Genomic DNA, 23,507 nt, shown 5'->3' on the forward strand with positions numbered 1-23,507 from the left:
ACGCTGGACTCAGAAGGGGACATGAACTAAGAATGACCTAGTTGGCATACTGGAATGTTGGGGTGAAAGTTTTGTTTATATTCGATTTTGGTTTCTCCATTAATAAAGGAGACCCACCACAAGGAGGTGCTCTTTAGCACTTAATTGGCAGTTTGGATTTGTTGACATCCTGGGCAAGGGAAAATCAAGTAAGGGTTCATTGGCAATACTCTGTCTGCCTCCAAGGCGGTGCGCTGGGTCAGACTGGAATGGCGGCAAGCTACTTGGTCTACAGCTAACACCTTCACTGAGCATGACAAGTTGGACCTGTCTTCTGCAGAGACCTCCTTTGGCAGGAAGTTGCCACAGGCAGTGGGTAAAAATAATACATACTTGAATGAGTTGACCAAACAGAGGAGAGGGGGTTAGTGCTTCTTTCCTACCAAACTTTTGTTTCATATCCCTCCCAACATCTGTTCACGGCTTGCAACTTCCAAGATGTGTAGAATTGTGGGAGATGCTGGGCTGCAGAATGGAAATTTCTTACCAATAATTTCCTTTCTGCTAGCAGTGTCTATCACAATTCTTCCCACACCGACTGGCTCATGAATCAGATATTAAGTGGAGATGTTACTATTTGACCATCTTCCTTGGTCTAATGTACAAAATGCTGATCCACATTCTTGAGCTCCAGAGAGAGGAGAGCTGCCCAGAGATCCAGAATTGTGGAAAACGTGGCTAGCAGAAAGGAAATTATCAGTAATAATTTTTCCGTTCAAACATACATAGGATGCATGCCTGTTGTACCCTATTCATCTAATTCCATCCAAAATGCCCAGGGCCTTAGGGCCTCAAAGTTGCTGCAGGCCTCAAAGTTGCTGCAGAAGTTGCCATATTAAGCATCTGGGAAACCATTCCTGCAGGTAATCAAAGGTCCCTCTACACAGTGGTTCTCAAACTTTTTTTTCGTGGACCACTTGAAAATTGCTGAGGGTCTCGGGGGACCACTTAATGATCTTTCCAAATGTTGTTTGTACCGTTAGCTAACTATTGTAAAGTGCTTTGGATAAAAGTGCTATATAAATAAACCATAATAATAATTAACATTTTTTGTTCTACAAATAAGAGCATGCAACTCATATTTTAATATCAGTAGTCTTACCTTTCTAATGCACTGGATAGGCCCTCTCTCCCACACCATGGCAGCCCCCAAGTTGGGGCTGAGAAGGCGGGCTCTGTCCCCAGCAGCTGCAGCCCTGGAGCTGGGGAAAGTCACCTCTTTCTCTGGTTGCCGCAGCCCTGCACATCCCAAATTTCCACCATCCCTACTTCTCACCCCACTGCCCCCTCCTATCTACCCCTATTTCTCCCAAGAGCACCACCTCACCTTACATGTGTGTCTTCTCCAGGGTCCAGGCACCTAATTAGTGGAGCCACGCTTGCGTGGCTCCACTAATTAGGTGGGTGACCCTTCATTCTCTCGTGTGCGACTGCCCAGGCACGCACCTTAGAGGGAACTATCTATCCACAGACCACAGTTTGAGAATCTCTGCTCTACAACATACTTAATGGCATTGTAGAAAGAAAAGGTCCGAGCCTCATTTGTAGGCTATCAAATTCACGGCCATGAAAAACGTGTCACAGACTGCGAAATCTGGTCTTCCCCCGTTAAATCTGCTCTGGTCTCTTGTGTGCTTTTACCCTACAGTATACAGATATCATGGGGAGCCCAGCATTTCTCAGATTGGGGGTCCTGATCCAAAAGAGTATTGCAGGGGAGTCACAAGGTTATTTTAGTGGGGGTGGGGGTGTCGAGGTATTGCCACCTTTACTTTGAGACCTTCAGAGCTGGGCAGCTGGAGAGTGGCGGCTGTTGGCCGGGCACTCAGTTCTGAAGGCAGAGCTGCAGCAGTAGCAGTGCAGAAATAAGGGTGGCAATACCATACCATGCCACTCTTACTTCTGCACTGCTGCCTTCAGAGCTGGGCGGCCAGACAGTGGCAGCTGCTGACTGAGGGCCCAGCTCAGCAGGCAGCACCGCAGAACTAAGGGTTGCAATACCATACCATGCCATCCCTACTTCTGCGCTTATGCTGGTGGTGGCTCTGCCTTCAGAGCTGGGCTCGTGGCCAGCAGCTGCTGCTCTCCAGCTGCGCAGCTCTGAAGGCAGAAGGCAGAAGTAAGGGTAGCAGTACTGCAACTCCCCCTACAATAATCTTGTGAAGCCCCCCCCCAATTCTTTTTTGGGTCAGGATCCCTACAATTACAATACTGTGACATTTCAGATTTAAAGAGCTGAAATAATGAAATTTACAATCTTTAAAAATCCTGTGACTGTGAAATTGACCAAAATGGACTGTGAATTTGTTAAGGCCCTATTCATTTGAGGAACATCTGTAAAGTAGATTCCAATTCCTCTGCAAAAGCATCTTTTGGTAGGAAAAGTGCTACTGGGTTGGTTCCCAAATAATTCCTTAAATTACAAAGCTTTTGCTTTATATAGGTGGAATGTCCATTTTTACATATTATCAACGGTAATAATAATTACAATTCTGCATTTTCCTCCCATCCTCTTCCTCCCTGAATTCTGAGACTCACTTCTCACAACTTCCCATTCATTATGAATGAGGAGAGAAGCTGTGCAACAGAATGAGAAATTTTTCACCTGATAATTTTCTTTCTGCTAGTAGCTTCTCTCCTTATTCAACCCATCCTGGTAGTATGGCAAATGACCAGAAATTTTTAATGCTAATAGTCTGTATGCTAGAGTGTTTCATCATGTTGAGAAGAACTGTTGTTCTGAGTTGAAGGGCAGCGCTTACTCCTGGGGCCTCCAGCAACATCTTTAGACTGTCTCTTAACTCCATCCATTTGTGGAGATATTACCCATTTGTGATGAAGGAGAGAAGCTGCTAACAAAAAGAGAATTATCAGGTAAGAAATGTCTAATTATTGTAGCATGCAGGACAGTAGCTCTAAGTTTCTCCAGGTGACAGGGTTTCCATCTGGAGACCTGTATACCACTAGAATTCCTAAGTTTCTCTTGTCCTTTGGCTCACAGATCATATGTATGCACTCAAATGTTTTTGTTTTTGAAGTGGAGCGTCTTCTGTATCTGAGTTGGAGGGGAACAGGATTTGTATTCTGCCTCCTCTTTTTATTTTCTGGTGCATTCTGGAGTCAGTTTTGGCTTGTGATGTATAGGGTATATACTGTAGTGACTGTGGATAGGACTGGAGGAGGCACTGAATCATGTCTCAGTGATACAAGCAAGACTGGGTGCTTCATCCAAAATGAGATTGTGAACAGTACTGTTTTTGTTGTTTTGAAAGGGAAGGTCATGTAAGTATGTTGATATGTAGATAGATTCTATATCACCCAAATTCACCAAACAAAATGTTTAGAGGTATTTTATCAGTTTTATTTTGATTAATTCATTTTACACATTTTAAAGCTGATTGAAACTGTTCCTGACACAGGTGAGGTTCCTGGACTGTACACCATAGAAGAATTAGAACCATTACTGTCTCCTCTGAAGGATCAAGCTGCCCAAGATGGATTTACAGGACCAGTCTTCAACTATTTTACATACAGTAAGTGAATTGGACTCCATAATTTGTAATTGATTAGTTATGAAAGGCTATCAAAGTGAGTAAAATAATAAAATATGCAAAGGGGTGGTACTTTTTAAGTACATTTTGAATCATGTAGTTATTTAAAAAACAGTAAGGAACAATCAATACTTCGGTTTAATTAAAGGAACATAACATAAAAATCACATTCTGTCTAAAATTGCATTCATACTCATGGTTTCAAATAACATCTAAGAATCCTATAACTGAAAGAGATTACAGGAAAGAAAATGTTTGTTTCTTTTTTCAGTTTGTTTACTTTGTGCATATGATAGCACATTCCAGTATTTCCCTTTTACAGTCAGTTAACTCCAATCTTACAAACACTTATGCACATGAAGAACTTTCCACACATGAGTGAGTAGTTGTAATGAAGTTAATGTTGGCAAGATAGGGGCTTTAGTTATTAGTTTGTGTGGGTCTTTCACATAGAAACAAGGAAATACAATTGGAAAACATGATTGAAAAAACACTGAAATTGGCAGGCAGACTCCAGAGCACTAAAATTACTTCTGATTTGTTTTAGACTTGGCTACATTTTAAGATAATTGTATCCCTTACGTATTTTGATTGTTATTGTCTCTTTCTGGAAATAGGTCTGTGAGACAATGTATGAAGGATAGTCAAAAATTATACTGTATTGGATCTGCAATAAATGTATCATTTGGTAGTTAGAATTCAATTGGCTTAATATATTAATATGTTGTATTTCCTTTAGGGATTCAGCAGAACTTGCACATTGTCTTAATTATGGATTCTGCCAATTTAAATTTCACAATAAATTGTGAGAGTAATCCAGCACTGCATAAAAAATGTCAGGTGTTGTGGATGGAAAGCTGGTCTGAAAGCAGTATGAAAAAGGTAAGTATAGGAGATAAACAAAGCAAAATTTAAAAGTGAGCATTAATTCATTTATTTTGTAAATGTCATTGTATGGCTTTCCCTCCTGTTGTATTAAGTTATTTTTTGCTTCTTTATCAGACCAAATTGTCATGCTGATGTAATCTTCTCTTAGCCAAATATTCAGTTTTTTATAAAGCTAAGGAAAGCTAGCAATTACATTTTTTCAGTCCAATGTACTTCCCTTTCATCATGTTTGAATAAGATTTCTTTGTTTAGATTATCAGTAATTCAAAAGTGCTGCATTCGGAAAATGCCATCTGTTCATGTTAAATGACTCAATTCCAAATTACTCAGCTCTAAAAAAGATACGCAACATTGCTTTTAATTAAAGTGTTTAAGGAACCTCTGACATATCTTGCTTTTTTAGATTAATGTTTGTACAGTGCTTAAAAAATACAAAGTGCTTTGGAAAAGTTAAATATTATTATCATTTGATAATTCACCAACAGTAACATGTTAGTATCTCACTATGGGCTGATCACTCTTCCTTTGATGAAACACAGAATTTAAATGTTGGTTTTAATGGAATTATGCACATGCTTAAGTGCTTTGCTGGATTGAGGCCAGAGAACTGAGCACCTTACAGCATTAAGCTATCCCTATTGCAGAATGTTAGTGGCATCATTTTGAGAAAGATATATAGGACTGTATGTAGAGCTGCCAGAGAATGACACTTCTGTTTTGTGAAACAGAATTGTGTCAAACAGCTGTTTTCAGATTAAAGAAACCTCAAGTTTTTGATTCAGGTCTCTCTTTTTTTCATTCCTTTCTGGATCAGAAATTATCAGGGTCCTGGACCTCAAAAATTTTCCAGACAAAAACATTGTCACAATCCATATGTCTCTGCAAAATGTGTCGGCTTTGATGAAACGGCATTTTTGATGAAATTTTAATTGTCTAAGTATGAAAAATGTTTTTAGGATATTTTTGTGACCTCACTAGGATTTGCTTGAGTGTAGATTGAATAAGGACTCAGGATTTGGTCCTGTAGTCATATTTCCATACGTACTGTACATATATTGTTTATTGTCTACCATTGTGAAATTCATGAGATAAACTGCCCACCAGCCATCTGTGACCGTGTAGAAGACTTGACAATCTTACTGTAGATCAAGGTTAAGAAAGTTTGCACTGCATGAGGGAAGCTCATTCCCATGGTGCCTCCTTAAACAAGGCATTTTATTAGGTCATCTGAATTCATGTTGAATTTGATACTTCCTTGGTATTTATATAATTGTAAAGTTCTTCAGTGATATTATCTGCTGTTTCCTTAGAGTTGGTGAAAGATTGTTCTGCTTGAGAGAACAGGGAATCATCAGTACTAACAGCTGAGATTCATTTATTATTAATTACTGAATAATGATAAATAATAAATGGTAATAATAAAGGGCGCTTGAACAAAGCTGTTGTTTTCAAATCCTTTTTATATTTATAACTGATGTTGCCATTTTATTAATTGTTTCTTTGCTTTTATCTTTACTTGAAAGTTCAGTGTATGCACTTTTTGAAAAAAATGTTTTTTATTTTAGATACCTGAAATGTTATTTGCTGATTTGGATGAACAAGAAAAGACTGGTAAAGCACATAAAGAACCTAAGAAAAAATATACTGGTAATATTTTGTTGAATTTGTTTAAAGTTGTGTTTTTAACATGATTATTTTATTCTTCATCGTTTATTTATTTAGTTTTGTTAATTACTTTGCTCAGTGTTGTACAAGTCACAAATAATGGTCTGGAGTCTACAAGTAGATCTAGGAACAGGCAAACTCCTGTTCTGTGGAAGAGCTCCATTCATTTCAGTGAGGCTCCGCAAGGGCAGAGCAGAGCACCCCTGCACAATGAATTTCAGGATTGGCATCAAATATACAGTGTGGGAGTGATGCTGGAGAAAGAAACAAAGAGAATGGTGACACTAATGTCACAAGTGGTGCAAGGAGTTGAGGGATACATGAGATGAACAGAGACATAGGTAGGGTTAGGTGGGTGTTTCTTAGAACCTTGAAGGTGAGGATGAAGTTCTTGAACTTGATTAGGTGGACAAAGGGGAAAATAGTGGAGGAATTCAAAAAGTGTGAGATGGTGGAAGCAGAAAACCAGAAAGTGAGTTAAGCTGCTTCATTACCAGATATACTGGAATGGGGCTAAGATGGGAAATGGAGAGTTCAGAGAGAAGGAAGTATGCACTTTAGCTGTCACATTGACATTTAGTGAGAAAGGATCAGATTTTAGATATGTTGTAGATAAAGGAATGGCAGTGACAACCAGGTTTGTGAGAATAGAAGGGAGGTGCCTAGATGATGGGAAGGATGGTGGTTTTGTAGACAGCTCTGAAGAAGGCTGGAAGAGGACAGGATTTGGGAAAAATAAGAACTAATAGTTTGTATGTTGAGCTTGTAAAGCGTGCTGAGCTAGTAGAACAGCCACGATTGTACATCAGAAAGCTGAGTGGTGCCATAATGGAATGATTTGAGTGAAGATGTAAATTTGTAAGCCACCGCTGTACAAATAAGAATTGAAGTCGTGTACAGTGGATGAGATAGAGGAGTAAGAGGAAAGAGTCTGGTGGTAAAGAGTTGAGAGAGAGAGAGTAGAGAGTAGAGAGTTGAGAGGAAGAGGAAAAGGAGGAACAGGGTTATAATATAAGAAGTGGAAAGATTGATTAGAACTGTCTGTAATAGTTAAAAATAATACAATGTGTTTTCAGAACAGGAAATTATTAAGTGATTAGATCAGATTATGTGCTAAAACTGCACATTTGTCCATTAAAAAAAATTGTAGTGAGACTAGTCTAAATCACAAAATCAGCACTCATCCTAGTTTGAAAAATATTTTTTCTCAGATTACTATATAAAAACAAAATTTAAATAAGATTATATGCATAAATCCTAGTGATATGGAGAAAACCAAATGTTAAATGTTTCCTGCTAGAATTCTTATGTTGCCTCACCTTTTAATATAAAAATACTCAAACCTTTGAAGTGATACTCTGATTATAGGGTTAAGATCCATGCAACGACTCATAATTCTAGATACCTTTATATGTTTACCTTGATGCTGCTTCTAGACATTCCTTCACATATACATATCTTAGTGTTTTTTCTCATTTGTAGTGTTGCATAGCTTATTTCATGTCTTCTTGAGTTCATTTACAAAAATTCCATTTAGCAAGCTGTAGAATCTGTAATGTCCAGAAAAAATATGTATTGTATGCAGCACCAGTGACACCAAAAGCACTCAAGCCTAGGTTCTGCAAGGTTCTTAGCACCCTCAAGTTCTGTTGACATCAGTGGGAAATGAAGGTAATCAGCACCTCTTAGGATCAAGCCCTCAGTGATGTGTAACTAAGGGTATGTCTACACTACCAGATTAGTTCGATTTAACTTAATTCGAATTTGAGGAATCGACCTTACAAAGTCGAATTTGTGTGTCCACACTAAGGACACTAATTCGACTTTGTGAGTCCACACTAACGGGGCAAGCGTCGACATTGGAAGCGGTGCACTGTGGGAAGCTATCCCACAGTTCCCGCAGTCCCCGCTGCCCATTTGAATTCTGGGATTTCCCCACAATGCATGCTGGGGGGAAAAATGTGTCGAGGGTGGTCTTGGGTAACTGTCATCATTCAACGTGCTTTTGGACGTCTCAAGGGGAGATGGAGGAGCTTACTGACTCGCTCGGATCTCAGCGAAACCAATATCCCCATTGTTATTGCAGCTTGCTGTGTGCTCCACAATCTCTGTGAGAGCAAGGGGGAGACCTTTATGGCGGGATGGGAGGTTGAGGCAAATCGCCTGGCTGCTGATTACGCTCATCCAGACAGCCGTGCAGTTAGAAAAGCCCAGCAGGAAGCGCTGTGCATCCGGGAGGCTTTGAAAACTAGGTTCCTCAGGGAGCAGGGTAACCTGTGACTGTTCAGTTTCTTTACAGAGAAGCTGAACCTGCCCCTGCTTCAGTTACTGTTGACTTTCTTCTGTGGTTACATACCCCGTTCACCACGTTTCCTCCCTTCCAACACACGTTTAAAAATAAAGTTAATGGAACATTGTTAATTAACAACGTTTTCTTTATTAATGAATTCGTGTTAAAGGGTTGAAACAGGGACGCAGACTGTGGTGGGTAGGGTGTGCAGTGATGTTAACACCGCTTCTACACTCGAGGAATGACAGGCTCCTGCTCCTAGAGCGGTCTGCAGTGCCGGACTGGTTGTTTCAACGGAGCCTGCCATCCCTCCTTTTCGGGACTCTGTATGCAGGGGCTACGTGACCTTGTGGCGGGGGAGGACGGTTACAGATTCCCCTGCTGCGTGGCTCTGTGGTCCGGGACAAGGACCGCTGCATAAGTTCTGTAACTGCCCTCCCATGCCACAAAGTCACGTACCCTCCACCCACACAGAACATGGAAAACACCTCCCAGACTGACCAGGGTGCCTACTGACTGCACTGTGTGTGTGACCTGCTGTTGATCCTGCCCCCGTGTCTGTACCCTGGTAAAGGTGACTGTCCTATGCAATTAACAACCCCCTTCCCCCCCCCCCCTTCACAGACAGTTGTCTGTAGAAAAACTTGACGGAAATAGTAATTAACAGCAAACTACTTTAATAATCAACTACACAGTTAGGGGATGAATCTGGGATTGGGGCTTCGGTGAGCCAGGAAGGGAAGGACTTCTCAACATTTAGGGAATGAGAGCCTTCTTGTATTTGTGCACTCTGCAGGGGTGCAGTGACAGTTTTTAGGCCCCTGTCGCCCCTCCTTGTTACTTTGGGTGAGGGGGGTTTGGGACTTTGTGGCGGGGGAGGGCGGTTGCAGATACAGTGCAGGGGGGCTCTGTCCTCCTGCCTGCGGTCCTGCAGAACATCCACAAGGCGCCGGAGCGTGTCAAATTTTCCCTGGGCATTTCCTGTGTGGCTGGTCAGAACATCCAAGCTCGGACTGCTGTCCAGAGCGTCAACAGAGTGGTGCACTGTGGGATAGCTCCCGGAGCTACTAAGTTCGATTTCCGTCCACGCATAGCCTAATTCGACATAGCCATGTCGAATTTAGCGCTATTCCCCTCGTCGGGGAGGAGTACAGAATTCGAACTAAAGAGCCCTCTAGGTCGAACTAATTAGCTTCCTGGTTTGGACGGGTGCACGGTTAAGTCGAATTAACGCTGCTAAATTCGACATAAACTCCTAGTGTAGACCAGGCCTAATTCTGGCAATGCTCATATGCCTTTTCAATTCAGTATAAAACTTTTAATGCTTTAAAACAAGAATAGAATGTTGCCTTCTGAAGGGGAGATCTTAAGAGTGGAATGCTACTTCATTTCTCCCATGGAACCCTGCAAAACTCTGCCTTTTTAGGTACTGTGTATGTCCTCAATTAATGATTTAAAAAGTGTATCACATTGCTCATCCTAAGTTATTCTGGATGCAGTAGGAATGATAAAGCTGTTTCATAAATAATGTATTTTGCTATATAGGTGATTCTGATTTTTTGAAATCTTTTTTGGTGATCCATGAGTCATGTAAAGCATATGGAGCAACTCCAAGCAGATATATGACTTTCCTGCATGTGTATAGTGCCATCAATAGCAGCAAAAGAGCAGAGTTGTTAAAAAGGCAAAGCCATTTGCAGGTATGTAATTAATAACATTTTCTACTTATGAGTTGGCAAAATATTTCCATATTTGTGAATCGATTTTCACTGTGACAGTAGCGCTATCTCTTTGTTATCGTATCTTGCATATGTGTGATTGGCAGCATGTGCTGCTGCTATCTTGGTTAGCCCGAGGTTTCACTCCCTTTGTGCATGCTCTCATACAATATCTTCTCTGGCTTGAGGTGAGGGACACTGGTAGTCCTAGTACGGTGACCCCCCACTCTTCTCTCTCAAATGACTTCAGAAGTAGGGGGGTTCCCTCATTCCACTCCTGTTTTTCCCAATTGCTGCAAAGTAGATGTGCCCTTTGGAAGGGAAAACATACTTCCCAGCACTTCAATATGTAGGGTTAGCATTCTAGCTAGAAAAGTTTTGGTTAGTGCATGTATGGGTGGGAGAGGGTCTGGAAGCAGAAGCTCTATTCTGACAGATGCATACTGTATATGGTATGGGTACTGTGACTGTAGCGGGGAGAGCTATAGTTAAAGTAACCAGTGACAATAATTACTCCTTTTTATTTTGGTTTAGAGTCAGAGACACTGCAATTGTTTGATTCTAAGTGTGTGTGTGTGTGTGTGTGTGTGTGAATTGAAATTTTTTTCCTGTTGACCTTATCTGGATGTACTGTACACTAGTCACAAACTCATGACCTGTAGCTGTTAACAGTGGCTTTGGTTTTTCAAATCTGTCAATTTCTGACCAACTGGATAATTGACAGTATATGCATGTATACTGGAAAAGCAACTTGTTTACTTTGCACAGCTTTCCTGATCATGAGTAGCCATGGACTGTGAAATCTGGTCTCCTCCCATGAAAGCTGGTCTTTTGAGTGCTTTTACCCTATACTACACAGATTTCACAGAGGAGTCCAGAGTTTCTCAGATTGGGAGCTCTGACCCAAAAGAGAGTTGCAGGGGGATCACAAAGTTATTTTAGGGGGATCGTGGTATTGCCACCCTTACTTCTGCACTGCCTTCAGAGCTGGGTGGCTGGAGAGTGTCAGCTGGGGGCCGGAAAGCGGTGGCTGTTGGCCGGGCACCCAGCTCTGAAGGCAGCGCACCACAGCAGAAGCTCAGAAGTAAGAGAGCCTCAACCCTATTTTCTGAACCATCTAGCCCACTTCTTCCATGTTTGGTCCCAAATAACATCGGATCATTGGGTTCTTCACATGATAGAAATGGACTATTCTCTCCAGTTCTGCTTCTCTCCTCCCTTCCACCCGCCCCTTCTCATGAGCAACTCCTTATCCAGGAGGTGCAAATGCTTCTTGCTGCAGGGGCAGTGGAGGAGGTTCCTCCGAAGCTAAGAGGCAAGTGATTCTACTCTTGTTATTTCCTAATCTCCAAAGCCAAAAGGGGTCTCAGACTCATTCTAGACCTGCAGGGCCTCAACAGATTCATGGTGAAACTGAAGTCCCTGAACTCGACAATCACCTCTCTGGATCTGAGAGACTGGTATCCCGCCCTTGATCTCAAGGACGCATGCTTTCATATATCCATACGTCCTACTCATAGACGATACCTCAGGTTTGTGGTCAATCACAACCACTTCCAGTTTACGGTTCTCCCCTTCGGCCTGTCCACCGCCCCTCGGGTGTTCACCAAGTGCATGTCGGTTGTTGCTGCCTTCCTTTGCTGGAGGCAGGTGCAGGTGTATCCATACCTCGATGACTGGCTGCTCCAGGGGCGCTCTAGGGATCAGGTAGAAGTGCAGATACGTATCATTAGGGTGACCAGATGTCCCAATTTTAGAGGGATAGTCCTGATGTTTGGGGCTTTTTCTTATATAGGCTTCTATTACCCCCCAACTTCTGTCCCGATTTTTCACACTTGCTATCTGGTCAGCCTACATATCATGAGGTCCATGTTCAACAGGTTGGGCCTTATTCTCAACACGAGCAAGTTGACCCTGAGCAATTCAAAGGATAGATTTTATTGGGGAAGTACTGGACTAGGGCCATGCCAGAGCGTTCCTGCCGGAGACCCATTTTTGAATGATCTCAGACTCCATACAAGGTCTCAGATGGTACCCTACCACCACAGCAAGGGCCTACCTGAGACTACTCGGTCACATGGCATCTTGAACATACGTGGTACAACATGCCAGGATGCATCTCAGACCTCTCCAGATTTGGCTTGCATCAACGTACCGCCCAGGATGTGACAGTCTAGACTCTGTGGTCAATCTTCTGGGTCACATCCTCCAGTCCCTGGGCTGGTGGCTTAACCAACAAAGTGTGTGCAAGGGAATCCCCTTCCACAGATCTCAGCGCTCCCCATCCCTGGTAACAGATGCATTGGCGCTGGGGTGGGGCGCACATCTGGGGGACCTTCAGATACAGGGCCTCTGGTCTCAAGACGAGCTCTCACTCCACATCAGCATCAAGGAGCTGAGAGCGATTTGATTAGTGTGCCAGACTTTCCAGGCCTACTTGGGTCAATGTGCGGGAATCATGACGGACAACACAACTGCAATGTTTTACATAAACAATCAGGGTGGTGCCCATTCCTCTCCCCTCTGTTGGGAAGCCCTCCAGCTGTGGGAATTTGGAGGGTTACCTATCTGGCAAAGTGGAAGCGGTTTGTGATCTGGTGCTCCCACAGCTATACTCCACCTTTGCAGGCCCCCCATTCCTGTCATCCTGGAGTACCTGTTGCAACTCAAGCAGCAAGGTCTGGCTGCTTCTTCCATCAATGTGCACCTGGCAGCTATCTCTGCATTCCACTTGGGAGCGGCCGGGCACTCCATCTTTGCCAACCCCATGGCAGGCTGCTTCCACAAGGGCCTGGAGCGCCTCTACCCACAGGTTCAGCAACCGATCCCTGCATGGTACCTCAACCTGGTTCTTTCCAAACTGATGGGACCTCCGTTTGAACCATTGGCAACTTGCTCCCACCTGTATCTATCATGGAAGGTTGCTTTTCTGGTTGCCATTACTTTGGCAACGAGGGTCTTGGAGTTCAAGGCCCTCACCTCTGACCCTCCATACACGGTCTACTTTAAGGACAAGGTACAGCTCAGGCCTCACCCAGCTTTCCTTCCAAAAATTTTGTCCCACTTTCACTCCAGCCAGGACATTTACCTGCCTGTGTTTTACCCTAAACCTCATGTGTCAAAATAGGTCACTTTTTAGTCCTTCCAAGGTTGTCTGTACCAAAATGGGTCACTTTTTAATCCTTCCAAGGTTGTCTGTACCAAAATCTCTGGTGAAGATATCTTTGTTTATTAATTGTTGCTAAAAACCTTTTTTTTTATTTTTTTATTTGTAGGCAGGAGTGTCTAAGTTGAATGAAGCCAAAGCCCTAGTAGATGAACTGAACAGAAAAGCTGGAGAACAAAGCATATTACTCAAAACTAAGCAAGATGAAGCTGATGCTGCACTCCAAGAAATTACAGTGTCTATGCAGGTAATGTTGATTGTCACAATAGAATCTTAAAAAATAAAATCCCTCCCCCCCCCTTTTTTTTTTCCTATGTGAAATTGTCTCCACAGATTCCCACACCTGGAGTTGCATATTGAGGGCTGAAAAATATTTAAAAGCAGTTGGCTTAGGAGGTTACATGAACCTTTGAAACTTGAAGAGATTAACACTGAGACAAAACATTATTTATAAGGGAATTTAATCAATGTGTGGGTCGACCAAGTAGGATAGGCAGGGGCGGCTCTACAAATTTGGCCGCCCCAAGCAATCATGCCCGGGAGGCGCCCCCGAGCCGCGGGAGCAGCGGAACTGCCGCGGGCATGACTGCGGAGGATCCGCTGGTCGCGCGGCTCAGCTGGACCTCCCCGCAGCTGCGGGCGGTTCGCTGCTCCGGCGGCTCCGGTTGAGCTGCCGCAGTCATGCCTGCGGGAGGTCCAGCCGAGCCGCGGGACCAGCGAACCGTCCGCAGTCATGCCTGCGGCAGGTCCGGTCGTCCCGGGGCTCCGGTGGACCTCCCGCAGGCATGACTGCGGTAGGTCCACCGGCGCAGCCTGCCGCCCCCCTGGGAAAGGGCCGCCCCAGGCGGGTGCTTGCCCCGCTGGGCTCTAGAGCCGCCCCTGAGGATAGGGGACTTAGCAGCTGACTGGTACTTACTAGTGCAGTTCAGACTGAAAAGTCCTCCAGATCTTTCTGTATTTAACTGTTTTACTTTATAGAGTTGATCAGAGAATGAAATTTAAAATTTTCAAAAAAATTAGAACCAGATCTACTATTTTATCTGTAGTATTTTAAGTGCCAAGTTCTGTAAATTTCTTCTGTGGCATTTTTGCATCTAGTTGAAAGTAGGGATTTCCTGATATTTCTGATTTTAAGCAGACAAGCTTATTTTTTTAGACCACTCTTTGAACCGCTAGCCCTTGGCTCTGAGGTAGTCTCTCTCTCTCTCTTTTTTTTTTTTTTTGAGAAGCCATTTTCTTTAGTGACACTTCCTTAGTTAAATGCAAAGTTTCCAATTTCTGTGGAAAATGGATATTAGTATTTGATTTACATGTGATTCTGAAGATCGTAAACAGAAGGTAAGCCATAATGGGGTGATCCTACTCTGATAGGCATCAGAGGGAGTTTTGTCATTGATTTCAGTGAGAGCAGATCAAGCACAAATAACACTTCCAACTGTAAATTAAGTCTAAGAAAACAGATTTCCTATTTATAGCAGACCAGGTGGCTGCAGCGTCAAAATATTTGGCTTGCAGTGTCCTAGAGCTACATACATTATGTTTATCCTATAGAATCTGTGAAACCATGAAGATTTGAGGGAATTTTTATCAAATCTTCTGAGGCTTTTATGTATTCTGTATCTATTTGGTGTAGATGTACTTGAATGTTAGCCGGGATGATGGATTACCTAGGTGTGTTGGCCTCCTGTAGCAAAGATAACTTTTACCCAGTATTCCCCAGGGCAGCTGGAAGACTTTTGGAAGCCAGAAGAGATTTGAAAGTCCTTGGCTGTTACTCTATCCATAAATCCCCTTGTATGCTTGTAGGGCATAGAATCATAGGACTGGCAAAGACCTCGAGAGGTCTTCTAGTCCAGTCCCCCCTGCACTCAAGGCAGGAGTAAATATTATCTAGACGATCCCTGACAAGTATTTGTCTAACCTGCTCTCAAAATCGTCAATGATGGAGAATCCACAACCTCCCTCTGCAATTTATTCCAGTGCTTAATTACCCTTACAGGAAGTTTTTCCTAATGTCCAGCCTAAACTGCCCTTACTGTAATTTAAGCACATTGCTACTGGTCCTATCCTCAGATTTTTCTCCCCCCTCCTTGTAACAACCTTTTATGTACTTGAAAACTGTTATCATGCTCCCCCTCCCCCAGTCTTCTCTTCTCCAGACTAATCAACCCAAAATTTTTCAATCTTCCCTCAGAGATCATGTTTTCTAGATCTTTAATAATTTTTGTTGCTCTTCTCTGGACTTTCTCCAGTTTGTCCACCTCTTTCCTGAAATGTGGCACCCAGAACTGGACACAATACTCCAGTTGAGGCCTAATCAGCATGGAGTAAGCAGAAGAATTATTTCTTGTGTCTTGCTTACAACACTCCTGCTAATACATTCCAGAATGATGTTTGGTATTACCAGGGCCGGCTCCAGATCCCAGCGCGCCAAGCGCGCGTGTGGGGCGGCATTTTGCCGAGAGGGCGGCAGGCGGGTCCGGCAGACCTTCCGCAGTCATGCCTGCGGAAGCTCCACCGGAGCCGCGGGACCAGCGAACCCTCCACAGCTGCGGGAGGTCCACTGGAGCTGCGGGACCAGCGGACCCTCCGCAGTCATACCTGCGGGAGGTCCGCTGCTCCCGGGGCTCCAGTGCACCTCCCGCAGGCATGACTGCTTGGGCCGGCCAAATTCCTAGAGCCGCCCCTGGGTATTACTGTGTAAGGCTAAAATAGGAGTTGGAACAAAAGCAATGAAACATGGTATGCTCAGTAGTATCAAAGGTGTGCTAGCAGGACTGACAGTTCTGAGGTTAACATCCTCTAAGAAGCACTACAGAAGCATAAAGTCCCTCTGATGTTTAAAAAAAAAACTTGAAAAGGAACCAGTTTAGTTGGGGTAGAGGGCTCTAATGTATGCTCACAACATGCCAGTGATGTTCTCTCTGAACAGTAATTTTGACGTGCAACTGAGGTTATGACTTTTTTTTTAATTACCTGTGATATATTCACATTTGCATTGCATAAAATGCCTGACCTAGTCTTGGATGATTTAATGCTATATCATTATAATGTATTAGTGACCTATCTGTCTGTAAATGTTTTCAGGTTAAATTCTATAATGGACAAATATCATCCTTCATTTCTGCTGCTTATACACAGCCGCTGTTTTCTGCTATCACTTCAGCTCAGAGTACAACTGCCTCACTTTTTGGAATCATATCCTGTCACTTCATATATCAACTTTGCTTCACTTATTGCTCATGAATTTGTCTTTTCAATCATCATCATAAATGGAGATAAGAACATCTGTGTTCACAATCCACATGAACCTCTCACCTCTCATTTCTTGTGCCTCCTTGTTTACCTCTGTCTCACCAAAGTGATCTCTTCCTTTGTGGACGTATCCTCCACTACTTGTTCTCTAGTTAGGTGTCAACACTCTTTGGCTTTCCACCTTTCTTTGTGCAGCATAAGGTAGAGTATTCTTCCATGGAGTTTCCAGAATTTTGAACAGTTTCTTTATGTTCAATTTACCGTATCTCATTCAGATCACTACCTGTTCCCCTTTCCTCTTCTTGACCTATGCCCTGTTCTCCATGCTCATTCTGCATCCCAAAATGTGGCCTGCATATTAACCCATGCTATCACATTTATTGTCGCTACTTGTGGGGTGCATGTATTATACATTTTCGGCCTAATTTTCAAAGGCGCTAAGCACTGTCAGCTCCCATTAACTTCAATGACAGTTGTGTGTGTTCAACATTTCTAGGCTATGTTATTGTTTTTGTTTGTTGTTATTATTGAGTAGTAGTAGTATTACTGTAATACCTAGGAGCCCTACTTATGCATCAGGACCCCATTGTTCTAGGCGCTGCCCTAACACAGAACAGAAAGACAGTCAGTGTCCCAAAGAGTTCATATTCTATGAGACAAAAGAAAACAGATAGGTGTCAATAGACAGTCGAGGGAATTCAAGGAAACAGTGAGGCAGTGTTGGTCAGCATGTTAAGCAGTGGTCACAGCACAAGCTGTCTAACCATTGTAAATTTTTTTAATAGACACCATAGAAAATAAAAGTTTTAAGGAGGGATTTGAAGGAGGATAATGAGGTAGATTTACAGATGTTTATGGGAAGCTCCACCCAAGCATGGGGGGGCAGTATGGGAGAAAACAAAAAGGTGCTGAAATTGAACAAGTAGATGAAAGAGGCTGACATCATGGACTGATTGGAGGCAGGAATCAACATCTCAATTGTGAATGGAAGATGACTGGTAGGATGGAGATGTGTCATGGTGGACTTTGAAAGTGAAGACAAGTAGCTTATGTTTGATGTGGTAGAGAAGTCAGAGCCAGTGAAGGGATGCAAAGAGAGAAGTGATGTGGTCAAAGCAGCAGATTGTGAAAATCATCTTTGCAGCAACATTCTGAATGAACATGTGCAGGACAAGATTGAATTTGTCAAGGCTAGAGAAAAGGATGTTGCAGTAATTGAGATGCAAGATGATGACAGCCTGGGTGAGAGTTTTAGTTCTTTGGATGGATGGGAAAGGCCTTATCCTAGAGATGTTATGCAGAAAGATTTGGCAAAATTTAGACATAGCCTGGATGTGAGGAGCTAGAGACAGGTCCAAATCGAAAATGATGTCCAGGTTAGAATATACACTTCCTTAATTTAGTCATATCTATTTATTTATATGTCCTCCACAACCATAGTATCTGAGCGCTTCTCAAATGTTTTAAAATAAACATAACAGTAATAATCTCTCTCTTTTTTCCTTACCAGCCTGTTGAAGACATATGTGTATTAGCTTACAAAGGCTCCAATTCCGACAAGTGTTCCTATTTTCAGGAAAGCATTTAAGTTCATGCTTAAAGCCCACTGAAGTCAATGAGACTTAAACACGTTTAAAGTTAAACATGCTTAAGTGCCTTCCTGAATCATGGCTATAAACAGTAATTCAGTGTCAAGTCTTTTTTAGTACTTTAGTGTGAACAATACTATACAAATTAAAATATATTTTAAAATTAAAATGACGATTTAAAGAAATGTGAGTATCAAAAGTATGATAATACCACATAATCAAGTTTGGAAAATAAAGTGGGTTCCCTCATGAATAATCTCTCTTGTAACAGGATGCCAGTGAGCAAAAGACAGAAATGGAAAAAATTAAACACAAGATAGCAGAAGAAGTTGTGAAAATTGAAGAAAGAAAAAGAAAAATTGAAGATGAACTAAAAGAGGTTCAGGTGAGAACTGATAAGGAAAATGAATATATAAAACTGGTCCTATTTGACTTTGACTTGCAGTTTGATCTGCGAAATTTGAAAAAAAAAATCACCATGGGGTTTCATATTTATTTTCTCTCAATGATTTATATTAAAAAATATGTTCAGGATACTCTAATTGCCAGCCCTGACAGTCAGTCTGGGATTTGGAACTCAAGCTGTTTTATTTTCTGTCTATCACAATGAAGATTTCTCAGGCCAAAGCATGCCCTCAGTTGCTGCCCTTGTGCTCACCTACTGCTTTAAGTGGGTTTGGAGAAGTATTTATTGCTTCCTTTATGGCTCTGTGCATGGGGGCTGCAACTGTGGCTTGTACCTGCTTACTTCACCTTTTTAAAATTAAACTTTGAGAACTTAATACAAATTTAAAAGATAAGTTGGATGTAATGAGGAAAATAAAATGCCAAAGGTGAAACATAAAGCCAGGTTGTGTGAAAACTGAGAGGATATAAATGTTCTGCTGTCTCCTGTTTATAAAACAGTTATTCTTCGAGTGATTGCTCATGTGTATTCCACAATAGGTGTGCATGCTCGCCACGTGCACCAGTGCCAGAAGTTTTTCCCCTAGCAGTACCAATAGAGGAACTGGAGTGGCACGTGTCTGGCGTGGTATAAGCGGAGCTGTGCGTTCCCCGCACCCTCAGTTCCTTTTTGCCGCCAGTGAAGGTGCGTTGGAACTGCTTTGCTCCAGCTTTGCTGCAGCTTGTCCCCAGAACTATTTGTTTGTTTAGTACCTGTAGTTAGTTAGCGTAGTTGGTTTAGTTAGTCAGTGAGCCCGGGCTGGGGCATGCCTCGAGCTCTGGGATTTAAGTCGTGTGGTTCTTGTCGGTGTTCTGTGCCAAAAAGCGACCTGCACACAGACTGTTTGTGCTGCTTGGGAGAAACCCATATCAGCGAAAAGAGAAAGGGACATTAGGCTCCAAGCCATTCTGATGGAGTCGGTGCTGACCCCGACTCCAGCACGCCGCTCCAAGCTTGTACCAGGCACCGCGATGTCAGTATGCCATTGACCAGTCGGCACCGCTCCCTGTCCACGGGGCATGCCAAGAGGGCCAAGAAGACTTCCTCTTCGCAGCAGCACCAAGGGAAGTTTGGGAGAGAGGCTAGGCCTCGATCCCCACTGGGCCCTAGGCCTCCGACTCACGTAGAGCGGAGAAGCCCGGCCCCTTCAGAACAGGCCTCTTTGGATGTCCGGATGCCGTCCATGCCTGAAGCCCTTCAGGCGGCCCACCACGTCTTGTCCATGCTGGTGCCTGGAGCGCTGCCTATGCCGGCCCCATGCTCCAGAGGCAAGCCTCCGCTGGGATCTCCGCAGTCTCCCCTGGCTCGGTACCGGTCTTGGTTGAGGGAACATTCCTGATGCTGGTCACCGCCCTGTGTCCGCTCGGGGCAGAGTCCATGTGGATCACCCTTGATGCTGACCAGACTCTCGGGCTGGGTTCTGTCCATCCGGGACTCGTGGCACTGGTCCTCAGAGAGAGGACATTGATGAGACCGCGGTGGACATTGTCGTTGGTCCTCATCCCGGAGAGGGTACCGCAGTCAGTCATGGCACAGTCGTCGATGCCGTTCTCATTCGGGCTCCTGCTCCAAGTCTCCACCAAGGCACCCCAGCCCCGGGCGTCAATCACCGTCACCTCGCTGTCATGTGTCCGCCTGTCGAGGCCATTAGTGGAGCAGCTATTACGTCAGTACCGGTCCTCCACGTCGAGATCGTGGTCCTGTGACCATCGCAGATCCTGGCACCGTTGCTCCTCGCAGTCGAGAGACACAGCAGCAGATCCTATGCCAGCCCGGTCTCCATTCGTAGCTGTCCTTGGACGGGCCAGAGTGGTCAACCAGGGCAGCCGATCCCGCCAGTGCCACAGCAGGTGTAGTGGCACCGAGTGTTGTGGCCGGCCCAGTGGTACCAGTGGGCACCGTGGCCTTTGGCTCAGCCCCTGGTGGGAGCTTGCTCGGTGGCCGGAGCTTCAGAAACACTGTTGGCCTCCCTCTCCAGACCCCTGACAAAGGAGTCAGTGGGATGCCCGTACCACACAACACCTGGAAGTGACCCATTGGCTCTCCCAAAGGTGGGGAACTCCCTAGGTGGACCTATTCATGACTCAGCAGAACTGGTGATGCCCCCGGTTCTGCTCCGGGGGGGCCTGGGGAGGGGCGCTATCTCCAATGCCTTTCTCCTGTCCTGGTCAGGCCGGCTTCTCTATGCCTTTCCCCAATTCCCGCTAATGAGCAGTGTCCTGGAGAAGATAAAGTCGGACAGGGCCGAGTCCTCCTGATTGCCCTGGCGTGGCCCAGGCAGTATTGTTACGGGAGGCTTGGCTGTAGCTCTGCCATGGCCGTTGCCACTCTCCCCGGACCTGCTCTCACAGGACCAGGGCCGCCTCCTCCATCCCAACCCAGTGGCTCTTCACCTTACAGTGTGGCTGCTCAGTGGTTAGGTGGAGAGGAAAGAACATGCTCAGAGCAAGTTCAGCACATCCTCCTCAAAAGTAGATGGCCCTCCACTCGCTGCGCTTATTTGGCGAAGTGGTCCTGGTTTTCTAGATGGGTGGCAGACCAGAGTGTCTCCCCAGTGACCCCCCTGATCCATCTTATCCTTGATTACCTCCTCCACCGGAGGGCCCAGGGCCTGGCGCCCTGGTCCGTCAAGGTGCACCTGGTGGCCATATCGGCCTTCCCTCCGCCGGTGCAAGGAAAAACGGTGTTTTCCCATGCTATGACCCCTTAAGGGTCTAGACTGTCTTTTCCTGTATTCTAGACCCCCGGTTCCGTAGTGGGACCTAAACCTGGTGTTGGCTCGTCTCACGGGGCCGCCGTTTGAACCACTGGCCACGTGCTCCTGGTCTCACCTCTCGAGGTGGCCTTCCTGTTTGCTATCACGTCAGCCAGGCGAGTCTTGGAGCTCAGGCCCTGACCTCCGAACCGCCGTACACAGTCTTTCATAAGAACAAGGTCCAGCTCCGCCCACACCCTGCATTCCTCCCGAAGGTGAAATCCGTCTACCACACGGGTCAGGACATTTTTCTACTGGTCCTCTGCCCCAAGCCTCATGCATCCAGTGAAGAATGCCACCTCCACATGCTCTATATGGGGGTGGGAGGGCTCTTGCTTTCTACCTTGAGCGGACTAAGCTGTTCAGAAAGTCCTCACAACTGTTTGTTGCGTCGGCTGAGCGCGTGAGGGGCTAGCCGATTTCCACTCAGCAGCTTTCCCAATTGGATCACTTTGTGCATCCGTTCCTGTTATGAGCTGGAGGGTGTTCCCCCACCACCCATTATGAGGGCACACTCGACCCGGGCACAGGCCTCGTCGGATGCCTTCATGGCGCATGTACCCATCCAGGACATTTGTAGGGCCTCCATGTGGTCATCGGTTTACACATTCACCTTGCACTGTGTGATCATCTCCCAAATCAGGAATGACGCTGGATTCAGCAGGGCTGTCCTCCGTCCTGGGAACTTGTGAACTCCTACCCACCTCCAACAGATATAGTCTATTGTGGAATACACATGAGCAGTCACTCGAAGAAGAAAAAACAGTTACCTTTTCTGTAACTGGTGTTCTTCGAGATATGTTGCTCATGTCTATTCCACATCCCACCTTCCTTCCCTGCTGTCGGAGTTGTCTGGCAAGAAGGAACTGGATGGGGGGAGCGCGCAGCTCACCTTATACCGCACCGGGCAGGCGCCACTCCAGGCGTCGTGGGGAGCACTCCCCCCTACGGGTACTGCTAGGGGAAAAACTTCTGGCACCAGTGCACGTGATGAGCACGCACACCTATTGTGGAATAGACATGAGCAACACATCTCGAAGTGTTGCTTCGGAAAAGGTAACTGTTTTTTTTTAAATTTTTTGTAGCCACTGGTTAATGAAGCTAAATTAGCAGTTGGAAATATAAAGCCAGAGTCTTTGTCAGAAATCCGGTCACTACGAATGCCACCTGACATAATCAGAGATATACTAGAGGGTGTTTTACGACTGATGGGGATTTTTGATACATCATGGGTGAGCATGAAGAGGTAAGTTGAGGATTTTATTTAAAGCATTAATGCAGCAATGTATAATGGAAAATAGTTTCTGTTGTACTCTCTCAAAAGGTTTGGATGAGTTTTTAATGATCTTCTAGAAGGAAAATAATTTTATTCCTAAGAATGAATAGATAACATATAACTATTTATGGATAAAACTGATACAAAATACTCTTATGACTCTAGTTTCAGGGACCTTTTTAACATTTTTTCTCCTTCTAGTGATTGTCCACAGGTGAATTCCAGTGATCTGGCACATATTTTGCACATGCCAGAGGTCAGATTGACGTGTGTCACATATGCCAGCAAGTACCCATCGGGTATGCATGTGCTCTTCAGTTCTCGTGTTCAACTCGGAGGGCATACAAGGATGAGGTGTGCCTCTGGCAGTTCAGTTTCTCTTACAGCCTCAAAGCCTAGAGAGGGAGCCTGATGATTTGAGAGACAACCAAGCCCTCTGAATGGCTTTAGCTCAGGGGTTCTCAAACTGGGGGTTGGGACCCCGCAGGGGGTCACAATGTTCTTACATGGGGGGTTGCGAGCTGTCAGCCTCCACCCCAAATCCCGCTTTGCCTCTAGCATTTATAATGGTGTTAAATATATAAAAAGTGTTTTGAATGTATAAGGAGGGGTCGCACTCAGAGGTTTTCTATGTGAAAGGGGTCACCAGTACAAAAGTTTGAGACCCACTGTTTAGTTAATAGTTTTTACAGTTAGTTTTATAGTATAGTTTTAGTAATTTTATTTTTTGGTTGCCTATTGCAACCTTTAGTTGTTAGAACTTTTATTCATCTGGTATGCTGTTTTTTGGTTCTCCTGGATTCAAATTCTGCTTCTTATGCAAGGGAGCTATCCCAGTTTGAACAGATACTTAAAATGCCTGAATTGTCT

At 44.4% G+C, this 23,507-nt stretch overlaps 1 protein-coding gene across 5 annotated transcripts in view; it reads left to right on the forward strand.

Annotated features, from left to right (window-relative positions):
• The window catches only part of DYNC2H1 (dynein cytoplasmic 2 heavy chain 1), a 359,230-nt gene that overhangs the window by 84,195 nt on the left and 251,528 nt on the right, over nt 1–23,507 (forward strand). For all 5 annotated transcript variants that reach the window (XR_005601173.1, XR_005601157.1, XM_039546469.1 and 2 more), the window contains exons 51-57: nt 3,459–3,572; nt 4,330–4,472; nt 6,044–6,125; nt 9,979–10,133; nt 13,427–13,564; nt 18,433–18,546; nt 22,447–22,607. Coding sequence is in view for 3 of the 5 variants with exons in the window: in XM_039546469.1 (XP_039402403.1) it covers nt 3,459–3,572; nt 4,330–4,472; nt 6,044–6,125; nt 9,979–10,133; nt 13,427–13,564; nt 18,433–18,546; nt 22,447–22,607 (907 nt within the window). In the remaining 2 variants the exon portion in view is untranslated. The remainder of the gene's footprint in view (nt 1–3,458; nt 3,573–4,329; nt 4,473–6,043; nt 6,126–9,978; nt 10,134–13,426; nt 13,565–18,432; nt 18,547–22,446; nt 22,608–23,507) is intronic.

Source organism: Mauremys reevesii, linkage group 1 (genome assembly GCF_016161935.1).
Source record: "Mauremys reevesii isolate NIE-2019 linkage group 1, ASM1616193v1, whole genome shotgun sequence".
Classification (NCBI taxonomy): Eukaryota; Metazoa; Chordata; order Testudines; family Geoemydidae; genus Mauremys; species Mauremys reevesii.